Here is a 17,673-nt window from a genome sequence, read left to right on the forward strand (position 1 = left end):
ATGGTCAATACCGAAATAAGATTGATTATATTCTTTGCAACCAAAGATGGAGCAGCTCTATACAGTCAGCAAAAACAAGACTGGGAGCTGACAGTGGCTCAGATCATGAACTCTTTATTGCCAAATTCAGACTTAAATTGAACAAATAGGGAAAACCACTAGATCATTCAGGTATGACCTAAATCAAATCCCTTATGATTATACAGTGGAAGTGACAAATAGATTCAAGGGATTAGATCTGATAGTGTGCCTGAAGAACTATGGACAGAGGTTCGTGACATTGTACAGGAGGCAGAGATCAAGACCATCCACAAGAAAAAGAAATGCAAAAAGGCAAAATGGTTGTCTGAGGAGGCCTTACAAATAGCCGTGAAAAGAAGAGAAGCGAAAGCCAAAGGAGAAAAAGGAAAGATATACCTATTTGATTTCAGAATTCCAAAGAATATCAAGGAGAGATAAAAAAGCCTCCCTCAATTATCAACACAAAGAAATAGAGGAAAACACTAGAATGGGAAAGACTAGAGATCTCTTCAAGAAAATTAGAGATACCAAGGGAACATTTCATGCAAAGATGGGCACAATAAAGGACAGAAATGGTATGGACCTAACAGAAGCAGAAGATATTAAGAAGAGGTGGCAAGAATACACAGAAAAACTATACAAAAAATATCTTCATGACCCAGATAACCATGATGGTGTGATCACTCACCTAGAGCCAGACATCCTGGAAGGCGAAGTCAAGTGGGCCTTAGGAAACATCACTATGAACAAAGCTAGTGGAGGCGATGGAATTCCAGTTGAGCTGTGATGATGCTGCGAAAGTGCTGTACTCAATATGCCAGCAAATTTGGAAAACTCAGCAGTGGCCACAGGACTGGAAAAAGGCAGTTTTCATTCCAATCCCAAAGAAAGACAATGCCAAAGTATGCTCAAACTACCGCACAATTGCACGCATCTCACACTCTAGCAAAGTAATGCTCAAAATTCTCCAAGCCAGGCTTCAACAGCATGTGAACCGTGAACTTCCAGATGTTCAAGCTGGATTTAGAAAAGGCAGAGGAACCAGAGATCAAATTGCCAATATCTGTTGGATCATGGAAAAAGCAAGAGAGTTCCAGAAAAACATCTATTTCTGCTTTATTGACTATGCCAAAGTCTTTGACTGTGTGGATCACAACAAACTGTGGAAAATTCTTTAAGAGATGGAAATAGCAGACCACCTGACCTGCCTCCTGAGAAATCTGTATGCAAGTCAGGAAGCAATAATTAGAACTGGACATGGAACAACAGACCGGTTCCAAATTAGAAAGGAGTATGTCAAGTCTGTATATTGTCACCCTGCTTGTTTAACTTATATGATATACTTATATCATGAGAGTATATCATGCTTCCTTCAGTCCAGCATGAAACACAGCTGGAATCAAAATTGCTGGGAGAAATATCAATAACCTCAGATATGCAGATAACACCACCCTTATGGCAGAAAGCAAAGAAGAACTAAAGAGCCTCTTTAGTGATGAAAGTGAAAAGATGAAAGTGAAAGAAGAGAGTGAAAAAGTTGACTCAAAACTCAACGTTCAGAAAAGTAAGATCATGGCATCTGGTCCCATCACTTCATGGCAAATAGATGGGGGAACAATGGGAACAATGACAGACTTTACTTTTTTTGGGCTCCAAAATCACTGCAGATGGTGACTGCAGCCATGAAATTAAAAGACGCTTGCTCTTTGGAAGAAAAATCAAGACCAACCTAGACAGCATATTAAAAAGCAGAGACATTAGTTTGCCAACAAAGGTCTGTCTAGTCAAAGCTGTATTTTCCAGTAGTAATGTATGGATGTGAGAATTGAAATATAAAGCTGAGCGCCAAAGAATTGATGCTTTTGAACTGTGGTGTTGGAGAAGACTCTTGAGAGTCCCTTGGACAGCAAGGAGATCCAACCAATCCATCCTAAAGAAGATCAGTCCTGAGTGTTCATTGGAAGGACTGATGCTGAAACTCCTATACTTCAGCCACCTGATACAAAGAACTGACTCATTTGAAAAGACCTTGATGCTGGGAAAGATTGAAAGTAGGAGGAGAAGGGGACGACAGAGGATAAGATGGCTGGATGGCATCACCGACTCCATGGACATGAGTCTGAGTAAACTCTGGAAGTTGGTAATGGACAGGAAGGCCTGGCATGCTACCGTCCATAGGGTTGCAAAGAGTCGGACACAACTGAGCAACTGAAGTGAACTGAACTGAGAAAGATCTAGAACAAGCTTTGGCCATTAGCCACCAGAGAATTTACATGGAGTGGTTAAGCACATAGATGCTGATGCCAGATACCATGGGTTCAAATCCCAGCTCCACCACTTAAACCATGAGGGGCTTGGGACAGGTTACCTAACCTCATCTATTAACAGTCATGACAAAAGTGTCCCTTAGGGCTGTTGGGAGCATGGAAGTGAAAGTACGTCAGTCCGCGTGTCCAACTCTTAGCGACCCCTTGGACTGCAGCTCCCAGGCTCCTCTGTCCATTAGATTCTCCAGGCAAGAATACTGGAGTGAGTTGCCCTTCCCTTCTCCAGGGGGTCTTCTCAACCCAAGGATTGAACCCAAGGTCTCCCACTTTGCAGGGAGATTCTTTACCGTCTCAGGCACCAGGGAAGCCCTAGCGCTGTTGGGAGTGTATATTCAGTTGATTCAGCAAAGGCACTGAAAACAGTACCTGACTGCAGGAAGCACTGGGGCAGCTTCAGCCATTGTGGGCCATTCCTATACAATCTGCCAGCGTGTCCTTTGGTCTCTGGACCAATAGGGGAAGCCATGTGCATGGGACACTTGGGCATTCAGAGGGCACAGGGCCAGACGGCTACAGGGAATGGGGGTGGGGTGGAGGCAGAGTTGGTGCAGGCTCCCTCCTGGCCTCCAGGTCTGCTGTGACCCCTGAGCCCTTCTGAGGAACAACATCTTGGGTTGCCTCCTTGCCCCCCCCCATTCCCCAAAAGCAGACAGGCTGAGCTAGACATAGCCTCTCTTTAATGGAAGTCATGAGTGCTTTGACAAAGGAGACCGGCTTGGACAGGAAGGTGTGGCCAGTGCAGCAGGTCAGGATGCTACCCTGCCCCTCTGCCGTGGTCCTAAGGGAGGATGGGTGTGCTGGCTGGGGCTCAGAAGATGTCAGGGACGATATAGTCGGTGTGCACGCCGTCAATCAGCCCATCCCCATTGTTGTGGATGAACCAGCAGGTCACCTCAGCCCCATGGCGGGGGTCCTTCCTGTAGTCTTTTTGCAAGCCCCTGAGGAGAAACATGCCAGCTGGGGTCACCTTTTGGATCCAGCAGGGCTGTGCCTCCCCAGGAAGCCCACCCGACCCATGTGACACCTGGAAGAAGACCTGGGCCAATGGCAGAGAAGGCCAAGGGCAGAGATGCTGGGGGAAAAGCCCACCCACCTGGTAACCGTCAGGCGGCGGTTCTTCACCACCATTGTGGCGTCTGTCTTTGTGGGGTCAGAGCCTGGGTGGAGGTCAGACACTTTATAATCGAAGGGGTGGAAGAATTGTCCTGGAAAGGCATACAGGAGACCGTGGTTACCTGCAGGGTCCTTGCTGCCTTGTACTCACTAGGTGCTCACTGGAGATTTACAGTTATTGGCACAATTTTTTCCCAAGGGCTTGACTGTTTCTGATAAATTTTAACTCCAAAGCCACCTCTAGTTCACTTACTATAAAGAAGCAGATATGTTGCTTCTATAGGAATTCCAAAGGAATATGGCTGGGGAGAGGGGAGTGAGGGGGTAAGAGAGCAGGGTCTGCAGGAAGACCACAAAGAAAAGTGGTGTGGCCATGACCCATCCCACCCAGGAGGTATCTGGGGGTCCACTGGGCCTTTCTATTTTCTAATTGGACCTCTCCTTACTTGCTCTCAGGCTCACTTAAACTTTAGTTTCACTGTGTTTGATTACAGCCCCTTTGAGGGACAAGCTGTCACCAGGACCATCTTTGGAGCTCTGAGCCTTGGAGGCCACTTTGGAGGTGCACCTGTCCTGGTGCCTCGCAAAGCTGACCCACGGTGAGTCCTAACACCCCACCCCCCACAGCTCTGCCAGCCCGGCCAGCCATACGTACCCAGCAGCCCGTGTGTCCGTGCTGACATCCGGTGACTATCCAGCACATAGAAGCCCAGGAAGTCCTGGTGGACGGCACTCCCCCTCCACACCCGGTGCAGGACGACCTCGAAGGTGCCCCCGTCCTCCACAGACACCACCAGGTTCCTCTTCCTGTTGATGGTCACCAGCACCCTGTGGGGGCGGGTGCCATGAGGGTGGCTGCGGCTTCACTGCACCCCTCCATTCAGCTGCTCTTGTCCTTGGGACCCAGCTCTTATGACCCCCTCTCCTCTGAGGTGGTTGAGTATTTCTTGCTCCACACTCCTTCCCACATGGTGCTGCTGTGTACATTGTGTACAGGCCCTGTGCTAAGTGCTCCATTGAAATTGTATCATTCAATTCCCCCTTTGATCCTGTGAGGACCACAGCTCAAAGAGGTTAAGAGGTTGCTCGAGTTCACATAGCTGGTGAGTGACAGAGCCAGGACTTCCTCTCCAGCCTGTCTAGCATGAGTCTGTGTTCTTCGACTCATCATTTGGTCCACTATACTGGACCCTGCCCACCTCTCCCTATAGCTCTGCTGCCCAGCACTGGGCTCTGATGCTCGGCAGTGTTTATAGAATAAATGAGTGAAGGAAAGAACAAACACTAAAGAAGTCATACTAAGACAGATGCTGAAAGACAAGCCCAGAGAACACAAGTTCAGCAGAGGAAGAGACCAGGATGTGTTCAGGGAAGAGGTGGCCCTTGCGCTGGGCCTGGGAGGATGAGTTGCTTGGTGTGGTGGAGACAGGACTGTGGGGCAAGGGTGCCACAGGAGCTCAGGCAGCCAGGCCCGGAGACACGCATCCCGGAACCAAAGGAATTTGGGAGTGAGGGGTCGGGAATGGTTCACAGGGCCCAACATGTGTGCACGGAGGCCTTATGACCTCACTCACTGACAGAGCTCAGGGAAGGAGGGCCCACAGGCTCGGGTGGCGGGGCTGGCTCTGGGGCTTCATGCCTTGGTCCTCACCACACTCACCCCTGCCTCCCTTCCCAGGCCCCTGCCCAAGCTGGTTACTCATTTTGCCGCAGGAAGGCCTGGTCCCTCCAGGAGAACACGGGCCCGCCAGACCCAGGGTTCAGCGTAATGTTCTGAGGAGTCACTTCCAGCTGGAAGTCAGTTGCGGGGTTTGCGATCCCCAGCCGCCCGAAGTATGTGCCCTCGTGCTTCCCAGGGCTCCCGGCCTCGTTGCCGATGAGCTGCCCGTTCACTGAGAAGCCTGAAGTAGGGTGAAGGGTCATCAGGTCGGGGTCCAGCTCTCACCAGAACCCTGCCAGCCAGCCTTTGCTCCTTCCCTCCCTCTTTGGTCACTGAGAGCCTCAGCACCCAAGGAGGTAGGCCTTCAGGACAGGTGCCGGCCACATACAGCACTGCCTGCCTCCCTTCCCACCACCCTCTCTGAGATTTAGAATGCTCAGTTCTGGGCTCTGAAGGAGGTCTCGCCTCCCCAGAACAGGCCTTGGGGCTGCTCCTTCTCCATGATACAGGGCAGGTGCTGTAGGTGAGTTTTGGGGCCTCTCCACAGAGGCCTCCTCTGAACTGGGCAGCCAGCAGCCCCCTCCCCATTGTCACCATCCCAAAACTATCCTTGGCTCATGCTCTGAAATGGTCAGCTAAGAATCTGTTCACCTATTTATCTCCCTTCCCTAAACTCCATAAGAGCAAGGACTCTGTCTGGGTTTCCACTGTGTCCCCAGCCCTGTGGATGTGCTCAACAAACGTGTGCAGATGACCTGAATGGACTGGGAGGATGCGAGAAGCATCCAACATATGGAGAGGGCATTGTTCCCATCACCGGAGCCTGGGGAGGGTAGGTCAACCCCAAGACCTGGGCAGCCATGCAGGGCCAAGGGAGCGGTATGCAGCAGGGTCACAGGATAATTCACAGGACTTGGTACAAAATGAAAATGAGGGGCCCCTCCTTCAAAAATTAAGAATTGCAGGATGCAACAGCTGAGCATTAAATCAAGCATGGAGCCCTTCCCAGTGCATGGTTCCATGTACCTGCACAGGTCACATGCCCACGAAGCTGGCCTTGTATAGCGCCCAGGCAGGTGGATGGGGTGTGATGGCTGAGCCCAGCCAGGTGGCGGGTACACTGGATGTGGGGAGTGGAGGCCACAACCACTGTCCTCCCTGGTTGTGGCTGAACGTTGAGGGCAGAGGAGCCCGGGCCCCACCCTCTCTGGCAGAGGGTGTGATGTCACCCGTACCTGTGTCAGGATCCTGCACCAGGCTCAGGACCACACCAGGCTCCTCGTTGATGTTGAAGCACAGAGTGTCCTCTTTCTGGGGCACGTGGATGAGGAAGTGTGGGTCAGTATCCACTGAGGGCACAGCATGGAGTCCGTTAGATTGAGCCTTAGGTAGATGGGGCCAGCTGGGGACAAGGGTTCAGCCAGGCAGGAGTGTCCCTCAGACCCTCCCAAGGACTCACCGCCAGTCACTTGGTCTGGCACCTTCTCGATGTTGAGGCTGGAGTGCGTTGGAGCAGGCTGAGAGGCCGCTAGCATGAAGGCTGAGCAGCAAGAGTGAATGGCCTTTAGAAGGGAGGCCGCCAGGCCTTCCCTGGAGCAGGTGGCTCCTTCTCTGGGGCCCCTCCCACCCAGGCAGGCTGGCCCAAGGCCGCGGGTACACAAGTGGACAGGGAGACTTTGACACCTCTCGGGATGTGGGGTTGGAAGTTTGGCCCAGAGCAGTGGCCTGGCTTGGAGAAGAAAATGGCAACCCACTCCAGTATTCTTGTCTGGGAAATCCCATCGACAGAGGAGCCCAGTGGGCTATAGTCCATGGGGTTGCAAGAGTCAGACATGACTGAGCAACTAAACCACCACCACCGTGGCCTGGCCCTGGCTTGGTCTCCTTCATGAGGACCTGGTGGGTTGGTGGCTCCGGGGTGGGGAGGCCAGGCCCGGGTCAGGGGGGGAGTTCTGAGGGCTCCCAGTGAGAGGGAGCAAGGAGCATTGGAGCAGAGAAAGACAGCCTTAGATGGGCGACGCCCTGGGCTTTGCTCAGGACTGAGGGTGGTACCGTGGAGCAGAGGTAAGATGTGCGTTGTCAGGGTGATGGCCACTTACTCTTTCTGGGTCCCACCATCTCTGTAGAGGACAAGGACAGAGGACAGTGTCACCCTCCCCACTCCAAGGGCAACTGGGCCCAGAGGTCAGTCAGGCCTGGGCAGCCTTCCTCCTGGGGGTCCCAGCCCTCCTCCTGTGGGACTCAGCCCCCTCCTAGGGGTCCCAGCACTCCTCCTGGGGGTCCCAGCCCTCCTCCTGGGGGTCCCAGCCCTCCTCCTGGGGGTCCCAGCCCTCCTCCTGTGGGACTCAGCCCCCTCCTAGGGGTCCCAGTCCTCCTCCTGGGGGTCCCAGCTCTCCTCCTGGGGGTCCCAGCCCTCCTTGCAGATGGATGCTCACACTAAGGGCCCCAAAGGAGGCCCGGGAGTGGAGGGGTTCAGGCTGTATGAGGGCCCCCCAAACACTCAGGTGGCAACAGTTTGGTTGCAACAAAGCGGGGAAGGGCATCTCAGGGAAGGAAGAGACCAAGAAAGGCTGGAGCTGGGCAGGTGTGGGGTGGGGAACTCTGTGTCTGGTGGCCAGAACGGCGCCACTTGCCCAGCCACCCAGAGCCCCTTGCAAAAGTCAACATGATTTAAAAACTCACCCAAGGGCAGAGAATCTAGAAAGGAGAGAAAGGAAAGAGAATTAACACCCTGGAGGCTTTTGGTTCTCAGAAGCCTCCCCATGCCCACAGTCTCCCCTCAGCCAGCCCATACCATCCAGGGGCTTATCAATGATGGGCTCCAGGCCGTCCTGGTCTGCCATGCCCCTGACGGTCATGGAGGTCAGTGGGGTCACGAACTGATAGGCCAGCGACATCTGCAGGGCCTTGGCTGACACATTGGCTTTCTCCTTGCCCTCCAGCTTCATCCTGCGAGACAGACACCGGCTCCAGGCCCGCAGCTTGGACGACAGTAAACTTGCATTCCCTTGTCCTTTCCTGCCGTTGTTCACTTGTTCAGCAGGCATGTAATAAGCCCCTGCCATGGCCCCACTCAGGGGCTATCTTCAAGGACCTCATGATTTAATGTCTCTCATAGAGAAATAGGTTTCCCTGGTGACTCAGGGAATACGGGAGACCTGCCTGCAATGTGGGAGACCCGGGTTCAATCCCTGGGTTGGGAAGATCCTGTGTTCTTGCCTGGAGAATTCCATGGACAGAGGAGCCTGGTGGGCTATAGTTCATGCGGTTGCAGAGTCGGACATGACTGAGTGACTAACACTTTCATAGAGAAAACCTAGAGGTTTGGTAGAGCTGGGGGATGTGCCCCAGAATTCAACAGCTGTGACATTCTGGCCAATGGTCTAACCTCTCTGAACCCTGGTGTGCTCGGCATGTTGTGAGGATGAACTGAGTGTGTCTGGACACAGCAGCCCCACAGGCAAGGTCAGCACCACCCACAGAGCTAAGTAGGAGCAAACTGCAGGCCGCCCTGTGCCCCCCAGCAGGCCCCGCCTACATAGACTGCCTGGTTGATATTAACTCAGGGAGTAAAGTCAGAGAAGAGTAAATCTGACCTGCTCACATGCTTCAAGACTCAGAACCACCCCCTTCTTAGTTCAAAGACCCAGGGGTTGAGGGGGTGCTCTTGGGGGGTTGTGTCCCCATTCCCCTAGGCAGCCAATGGGCTGGTACCGCTTGGCCAGCAGCTCCTGGATGGTCAGATAGGCCCACAGGCGTTCAACGTGGTTCTCCAGCATGTGGCCCCGTTCTCGGAGCAGTTTCTTCATCTCTTCCTCGTCCACCAGGCAGGTTGTCATGAATTCTTGCCCTTCCTGAGAGAGGCGAGGGGGAGAGAGGCGAGGGGGGGAGAGGCTGTGAGCCTTTCTCAGCATTCCATCCCCCGTCTTTCCTAAGCCTGCACTTCTCATCCTTGCCCATCCATTCCTTCCATAAAAGTTGCCAAGCACCCTCTATGAGCCAAGCTGACCCAGGCCTTGGGGATCCCAGGGGAGGAGTATCAGGCTCTGCTCTCATGGAGTTAGTCTCTCTGGGGGATGCCAGCAAACAGCTGGCCTGTCCACCATGCAACTGTGTCCACCCCGCCCTGCTCCTCTAGATGCCCATTCAAGTTGCCATAGCACACAAGTGTGCCTTTTCTCCCCAGCCACAATATGTGGGCACCTCTTCCCAGGGGTTTGCCATGCACCAGGCACTGCATAAGCCTACTGCATGGATTATTTCATTTACTCCACACAACTCTCCAGTGCAGTTTTACCCTCATAGTACAGAAAGGCCTAGAGACCTGGACCCATTTGATCAATGTCACCCACCTGGAGCCAAGGTCTAGCTCAGCTTTCCTCACTGAAAGCCGCAGTCCTGAACCCTCAGCTACACCACACGGCTAGACTCCAGGTCTCTAGGACCCCCTAGCGTGCATGTGCACACATCCACTGCACTGTGGTACAAAGCTGAGGGCGTAGTAGGTGCTCAGGAAATAGTGTCACTTGAGAAGGAAGACGCTAGCCTCTTACTGCCTCATGCTTTGGGAGGAATGACATGGGGAATAACAGGTGGTCCAGTTGGCTGGAGGGATGACCACTTATCAAGGCCACTTGAGCCTGCCCTCAGGATGACTGCGTTGGGAGAATGTTCAGCCCTGGGGTGTGTGTGGCATGGTGGGGTGAGGACACTCCTCTGGGGAAAGAGAGGCTGCCAGGGGCACAGGGGTGGGGAGCTTCTGAGTGCCTCTCCACCCTTTGCAGCCCTCTATTTACCGCCTTAGCTCGCATGTCCGCCTTGAAGCTGCTCAGTTTGTGGTCAGCAATGCGCCCCGCCACCATGATTTCCGAGCCTTCGTAGTACTGTTTATGGCGGTGCTGGGTCAGGTCTGAGACGGCTTCCTGGGGGTACAGCAACTCCACATCCCTCAGGAGGGGGTTGGCTACCTGCTCATAGAAACCCTGCAGGAACAGGGGGGTGCAGCCTCAGAGCTGGTGGGTCACCATAGGCATCCAGCAGGAAACCCCCTCACAAAGTGGTATGTCAGGATCCCTGCCTTATAGAAGGAATTGCAGGCTCAGGGGTTAAGGAACTGGCTCAAGGCCCCACAGCTAAGTTGAACTCTATACCAGAGCTTTATCTGCTCTGGGCTGGTGGGTACATGGCTGCCAAGGCTCTGATCCCCATGGCATGACTTTGAGGGGCTGTGCGGGAGGAGACCTGCAGCTGCTGGGTGGCGTCATGGTCCTCGTAGATTCTCTGGACACGTCCGTTGTTCTCCAGGGACATGACCTCCAGGAAGTTCAAGTCCACATCATGGCCGAAGCCCAAGTTGTAGAGTGGGAACCTGCCCTTGATGGCATCTCGGACATTCTTGAGGATTTGGGTACGATCCGTCACCCCTACAGCCACACGGTCAGGTAGAGATGGGATGCGTGTGGGACATGAGGGCACCTTGGGGCACCCTCTGGGGGCCAAGCCTCCCATCTCAGACCATCTCCAGTCTCCACTAGCCTCTTGAGGCCACACCTCTTGCTATCTCCCCTGGGTGATGCAACAGCTGCTAACAGAGCTCCTAGAAGACTGCCCATTTCCATGGATCCATCATGAGCAAGTCTGATTTAAATCCTCCACGGCTCCTCCCATGGCCTGTGAGGGCCTGCTGACCTTTCCACTCTGTTTTACCTGCTTTACACATGCCTGCACTTCCTGCACAGGCCTTGCCGGTGCATAAACCTTGTTTTGTTCAAGCTGCCCCTTCCGCCAGGGATGCCTTCCTGCTTCTCCTCTCCTCCTTCCAGCTGGAACTCAGGGCTCACTTCCTCCAGGAGGCCTTCTGAGATTCTGCCTGGGTCAGGTGCCCCTTGTCTGTTGTCCTTTGGCCTCCTGGCACCCTGTTCTTTCAGAGCCCTTGACAGAGCATCTGTTCCTGGGTCTGCCTCCCCCAGTGGACCCTGGACTCCTTAAGGGCAAAGATGTCTCTTGTTCTCTTAGTGTCTCTCCTTGGTCCCTACTTCTGTGCTTGGCGAGGTGCTGAAAACACAGTTCATTAAATTCAGCCTAGGAGTCCTGCCCCTCCTTTTGGGCCCTGTGCAACCCCTGTCATGCAGAAACTCTCCCAGTTTCCCACCTCAGGACAGAGGAGCACCTTGGACTTTATGGTCTGAACTCTGCTCTTAGACAAGTGCTCAGCTTTACCCTTAGCCTCTCTGCCCCCAGATGGCATCCCCAGTGCCTTCCATAATGAGCAGACCCAACACCTCCCAGGGTATCCCTGATGGCACTTACCCTCTGTGGGCTCGCCATCTGTCAACATGATGAGAATTGAGGCATGGTTGCTGAGTTCTGGGAGGCTTTGCTGAGCTTTGTTCAAGATCTCAATTCCTCTAAGCAGACCTCCATTCAGGTTTGTAGCTGCAAAAAAAGAGAAAGCAGATCAGTGTGTGCCTTCAGTCTGAGGGACAGAGGTGGCATCAAGCTGGCCCCAGACCCCTGCCCCTACCCCCGGCCAGGGAGAATTGCTGCACGAAATTCCGAGCTGCCTCCAGGTTGGCAGGAGATGCCTGCACCAGCGAACCCTTCCACGACTGCACTGCAGACCCAAAGAGGACCAGGTCGAAGTAGTCCCCTGGCCGCATGTCCCCCAGGATTTTATGGAGCGCCTCCTTGGTCTGTAAGGATAGAATAGTCAGTGGAGGGACAGGGCCCCAGGATGGTGCCTTTTGTAATCTCCAGATGCCCAATTAAAAGACCCACAGTGTTAGAGGCATGTGGCAGACAAGTGGGAGGGGCAAGAAAGCCACTGGTGACGGGAGAGGAGCCTCCTGCTGAGTGAGCCCTGGGGTGGCTGAGGGCATGGAGGAGACAAAGGGACCCAGTGGGAAGGGGAAATGACCAGGATTTCAGGGGCCAGGGTTAAGACAGAGGACCCCAGGGGGCTGAGCTTCTAAAACCCTGCTTGTCCACCAATGGTTTCACTGTGCCATGGACAGGGCACAGAGCATGCGTGTCGGGGGGAGGCTGCTGCCAGCTGCAAGCCATCTCTGGGACCCCTGTAATCGTCCCCACATGCCTAGAACACAGGTCTCATCTTCCAAGCCCTCCCCCACTGGTAAACCTCACGACCCTGTGGGCCCTGTCACTTTGCTCCTATTTTTGCCATCGAGGAGAAGTGAGTGTACTTGCTCACGGTTGCACAGTGAGAAGTGGCTGATTCCAGAGCCCCTGACCACTGGGATTTCCTGTTAGATTACCCTGCCTCTGACCAGGGACAGAAGTCCCAAACCCAGTCTCTGGGGGCAAAGCCAGTTTGGGGTGGGCGATGGGGTTGAAGAAGCTCCCGCTGGGCTGTTTAGAGCCACCATTTACCTGCTTCACTTTCTGGCCTTCCATGGAGCTGCTGATGTCAATCACAAAAACCACATTCTTGTTCAGTTTTGTTAGGTTTTGGGGAGCAAAGAAGTGGGCAAAGTAGTTATTGGCGACCTGAAACACAAACAGGTGAGTGAGGCTGCTCTCACAAGGACCCCTGTCTGCCCTGTAAGTCTCAGGCCAGAAGTTCAGACTCACCAGGAGGTCGCAGGCATTGTCCCGATTGACATCGTAAGTCACCTTGAAGTCCCCGTTCAGCAAGGTTGTAGAGCACGTGGGGCAAGTTTGCTGCTGGCTCACTGTGGGGCGGAAAAGCACGTGACCCTGGAATAAGCGAGAGTGTGAGGCATTACTGGTTTGCAATGACAACGTAAGATGTGTGCATGTGTGTGTGTGTGTCGTGTGTAGCCATAGGAATGAGTCTCATGCAACTCTCACCCTGCTGCTGAGAGTGCACGCCTGTGCGGGGTAGGAGAGAAGACCTGTTTCTTTGCTCACATGCTTCTGAATCATTGGAATTTTCCACAATAAGTATCACCACTTCAGGTACACAATGAAAAACATAATAACAGCAGCATATTGGAAATTCCCTGGCAATCCAGTGGTCAGGACTCAGCTTTCATTGCTGGGGACCCAGGTTCAATCCCTGGTTGGGGAACTTAAATCCCGCAAGCCACAAGGTGTGGCCAAAAATTTAAATAATACCAGGATGAGAGACACTGGGTATCTCATAATGTTCAGTGAAAAAACAACACTGTGCTGGAAACTGGAACCTGCCTGGATAAGACAAGGAGAAGGAAGGGCCCAGAGTGGGAGCTGCAGCCTGGTTGAACTTGCTGCTGGTGCTCAGGGAAATTTGGGGTGGTTTGCTGGAAAACTCAGCAGTGGCCACAGGACTGGAAAAGGTCAGTTTTCATTCCAACCCCAAAGAAAGGCAATGCTAAAGAATGCTCAAACTACCACACAATTGCACTCATCTCACATGCTAGTAAAGTAATGCTCAAAATTCTCCAAGCCAGCCTTCAGCAATACGTGAACCATGTTATGCACCTCCAGATATTCAAGCTAGATTTAGAAAAGGCAAAGGAACCAGAGATCAAATTGCCAACATCTGCTGGATCATCAAAAAAGCAAGAAAGTTTCAGAAAAAAAACATCTATTTCTGCTTTATTGACTATGCCAAAGCCTTTGACTGTGTGGATCACAATAAACTGTGGAAAATTCTGAAGGAGATGGGAATACCAGACCATCTGACCTGCCTCTTGAGAAACCTATATGCAGGTCAGGAAGCAACAGTTAGAACTGGACATGGAACAAAACACTGGTTCCAGATAAGAAAAGGAGTACGTCAAGGCTGTATATTATCACCCTGCTTATTTAACTTATATGCAGAGTACATCATGAGAAATGCTGGGCTGTAGGAAGCACAAGCTGGAATCAAGACTGCTGGGAGAAATAACCTCAGATATGCAGATGACACCACCCTTATGGCAGAAAGTGAAGAAGAGCTAAAGAGCCTCTTGATGAAAGTGAAAGAGAAGAGTGAAAATGTTGAGTAAGCTCCAGGAGTTGGAGATGGACAGGGAGGCCTGGCGTACTGTGGTTCATGGGGTCTAAAAGAGATGGACACGACTGAGCGACTGAACTGAACTGAACTGTCCTCAATACATTTCTATACTTCTGTACTTTCCACATTTTATTTAAGGACCCTTTTCTTTTCATGTTTTGTTTGTTGGTTATAAAAGTAAAATATGTTCATTAAAGATATTTGAAAAGAATTATTAGGAAGATAAAGACCATTCCCTTGGTTCCCTACTGAAAGCAAGCATGTTTGCTAGCACTCCACCGTGTCACATTTTGTTTCTAAGGAACCCCTCCAAAACTGTAGGAGACATTTCTTCTAAGTGAACTGTTACAGTCACTACCAAATGTGGATGGGAAATAAATGGTTTGCTCCTGGCTCTAGTTGAGGGCAAGTTAGGAAGTGGGGCACTAGCTGGGTATCACCCACTCATATGCCACACTCCTCAGGAACCGGGGTAGGAGCAAGCAGGGTGCTCCTGGAATTCCTGTAGATGGGTGGGAAGTGACAAGTGGTAAGTGACTGGGTAGGCCAACATCCTTGGCAAACTTAATCATGTTTCCAAGAACACTGGGGCTTGGATTGCTGAGGTTTACTCGTGTGCCCTATATACCATGAATGCTTTCCCAGGAGTATGAGGTAAGCAAAGAGGAAAATGAGGCTTAAGCAAGCCAACAACTCACCGCAGACCAGGCAGACAGACCCTCCCCAGCCTTAGGCTTTTGAGAATCAGAAGTGGTGAGTTCTCCTCTCTCTCTCCCTTAGGGCAGCCTGCAGCCCCTGCCTGGTTGAGTTAGGCTGAGAAGTCTCTGCCATCTGACGCACCTTTTTCCCTGAGAAGGACTTCTTGATAAGTTGGGCAGCCAGTTTCTTGGGAAGGAAGGAGGCCTCGACATCCAGCTTCCTGATCCCCTGGGGCTCAAAGATGTCCACGTCGATCTGTGGCATTGAAACAATTGCTGCACCAAGGCTCGCATTGGGAACCATCATCAAGCCTTAGCCAAGAGCCAGTGTGTATCCTGGCCGCCCACCGTACGCAGCGCCCACCCAGCTCTCAGCGCAGGGCCTGGCATGTCACAGGCACTCCCAAAATACTGGCCAAATGAAGGTGTGCAGGCCTGTGCCCCTCAACTCGGCCACCACTAACGTGCCAGCCACAATGACAGCCTCTCAGGCTGCCTGGGACTTTCCTATAAAATCCCTGAACGTTCACTATCTCTCGTGATCTTGGCGGCACTTCTGGGACACACAGAACCCCCATTTAACAGATGAGCAAGCTGAGGTTCAGAAGAAGGCTGGAGGGTTCGGGGAGCCACAGAGAGCCACTGGAGCCCACCCGGAAGAGTCAGTGCCCTCCCTGTGTGCCCAGGACTGCACACGGAGAGTGCTGAGCTTACATGTGCAGCCGCAGTGAGGGAAAGGCAAGAGCCTGGCTCCCGAGACCTACGCCTGCCTGTGGTCACCCGCGAGCTACCTCAAAAAGCTGCACCAGCTGCTTGGGCTTGACTTTGATGACAATGTCGTACTGCATGAGCTTCCGCCTCAGCACCTCCTCGTACGTCAGCCGGAATGTTGCCTTGCTCCGTGGACCGACCATGACGTGGATGGAGAACTCTTCCATAGTTCTCCCTGAGGCCCTGGATGTGCCACCAGGGCCAAAATCAGACAGACACATGGTAAGTGACGTGCGGGTCCTTGTCACTTAAAACATACTCCTCAGGGTCAATTTCTCTTATTTCTAGTGCTTCTCCCAGCCTTCTTTGACCTGCCTTAGCTGACTGGCCAGAGTCAGGGCCCCCCTTCTCCAGAGGTCTTGTCCAACACACCTGTGCCAGCAGTGGGTTTGACCAGTTTACTCCCATCCCCTCATCCGGGGCTGCCCTCCACCCAAGGCACCTTGCAGCCTTCAGATCCATGCTGGCGGAGGGTGGGTGGCACCAGAGATTGGGCCGGCAGGGCCCAGAGCTCACCTGACAAGTCCTGCATTCTCTCCTGAGATGGCTGCTTTCCGGTATTGCTTCCATGCGGTCACTTTGTCCTTTATGTCTCCAGTGAAGGCATTTTCATCTGCTGTGCTGCTGGGAGGAAGAAGCCCTCAGGGCAGTGCCCCTCCCCACCACATAGGGTCTTGAGTGGGGGGCACTCCCAGCTCGGGGGGTGGGGGAGAATGGCGGCAGGGGGCGGCACCGAGGAGACCCTGTCCAGGTGAGCACTTGGGGGAGGGCTTCCCCTGCCGGTCTCCCACTGACCCCAGAGTTGCTCAGGGACACTAGCACGGAGGTGGGCAGCCCTGGCCACAGGGTCCAGCAGTAAGCCTTGGGTGCTGGCCTGTGCTCCTGGGCCCTAGGCTAAAAACATACTGTCAGAGGCTTTGGTTTGCTCTCCATGATGGCAGCCCAGAGCGGGCCCTGAAGGGCTTTTCAGTCCCTCAGAGCTGGGCCTGGCTTGTGGCCCTTGAGGATGAGGGGAAGCCCTGGCTGTGGGCTGGGCCTGGTGAACCAGGCAAGGCACGCACATGGTAAAGTCACTGATGAAGGCCGTCTTGGGTATTTCTACGTTGAAGGACACTTCCTTGGCTGTGTCAGCACTGTTGATCACTTGGCTGGTGATGACGTAGTGGGCGAAGCGAGAGGTGACTTTGCAGTTGACTTTCAAACTGCGGATGACCACACCATCGACAGCCTAAAGTGGGATGTGCAGGAGGTGGCCTAGGATGGTGGCCCCCCAGCACCCAGCTCTGACATGGGTGCTATTCTGCATGCCTGAAATGGTGCCATGGGAATTGAGGTGGCTGGAGAGCCCCTGGTTGTGGGAGTCGGGAGTCCCCCTGCCCAGGGGCATGCCCTGAAGCCTGGGGGAAACTGGCTGTAATAATGGCCCCACCACAGACCCCTTTCGAGACCCACACTCACTGCGTCCACAGCCATTCGCTTCTGTAAAACAAAACCAGGGCAAGTGTGAATGCAAGCGCTCAGGGGACCAGGGCCTATCTATTAAGGGATGGGAGTGGGATATAGCCTGTGTCCTCAACACCCCAGCTTCATCTCCCCAGTGCTGCTAGGGGGTCCTCTCCCTTCAGAGGAAGTCGAGGTGAGTAGGGAGAGCCCCCATCCCTGGGCTCCCTTCCAGGCTCAGCTGCCTGGTTCTGGCCCAGGGGTATACCCACATACCTTGCCACCTTTGGGACTGTGTGTGGGTGAACCCTGAGCGGCCACGGCCTGCAGGGCGAGCAGGGACACCAGGCACACGCAGAGGAGCCCCCGCAGCCCCATGGTGCCGCGCGTGATCTCAAGGCTCCTGCTGCCTTGTCACCTCACTCAGACCGTGAATCAATACAATGCTGGATAAACACGGATTAAACATTAGACAAGGTCAAGGCAAGTATTACAATTTGAGGGATCAAAAATTGACAGTGAAAGCTTTCTCTAGGGGGATTCCCAGCTGTGTAAACTCCCGACCAGACTCAGACTGTGCCCCTCAGATAGAACCGCACTCGGCCAGCGTGAATTGTGAATTTTAATCCTGGATCTGCAGCACAGGGACAATACCAGTGATAGGTGGCAGGTGTCAAGAAGCCA

The 17,673-nt window shown here is 53.3% G+C and overlaps 1 protein-coding gene across 2 annotated transcripts; it reads right to left on the reverse strand.

Moving 5' to 3' along the window:
• ITIH1 (inter-alpha-trypsin inhibitor heavy chain 1) lies at positions 3,009-17,435 on the reverse strand. Of its 2 annotated transcripts, XM_005695862.3 has the most exons (22): positions 17,266-17,435; positions 17,008-17,028; positions 16,611-16,777; positions 16,066-16,170; positions 15,570-15,732; positions 14,921-15,034; positions 12,712-12,837; positions 12,511-12,627; positions 11,645-11,813; positions 11,431-11,556; positions 10,363-10,544; positions 9,918-10,103; positions 8,836-8,975; positions 7,916-8,070; positions 7,804-7,818; positions 7,221-7,241; positions 6,581-6,661; positions 6,357-6,470; positions 5,161-5,362; positions 4,117-4,289; positions 3,442-3,553; positions 3,009-3,286 (listed from the first exon to the last, which is right to left on the reverse strand). In XM_005695862.3, exons 1-22 carry the CDS (start codon positions 17,365-17,367, stop codon positions 3,157-3,159), a joined length of 2,721 nt encoding a protein of 906 aa, XP_005695919.2. In that variant the 5' UTR covers positions 17,368-17,435; the 3' UTR covers positions 3,009-3,156. The 2 variants fall into 2 exon arrangements, with proteins under 2 accessions (XP_005695919.2, XP_013828975.2); XM_013973521.2 differs by lacking the exon at positions 17,008-17,028 and having other exon boundaries at positions 17,266-17,405.

This window comes from Capra hircus, chromosome 22, assembly GCF_001704415.2.
Source record: "Capra hircus breed San Clemente chromosome 22, ASM170441v1, whole genome shotgun sequence".
Lineage (NCBI taxonomy): Eukaryota > Metazoa > Chordata > Mammalia > Artiodactyla > Bovidae > Capra > Capra hircus.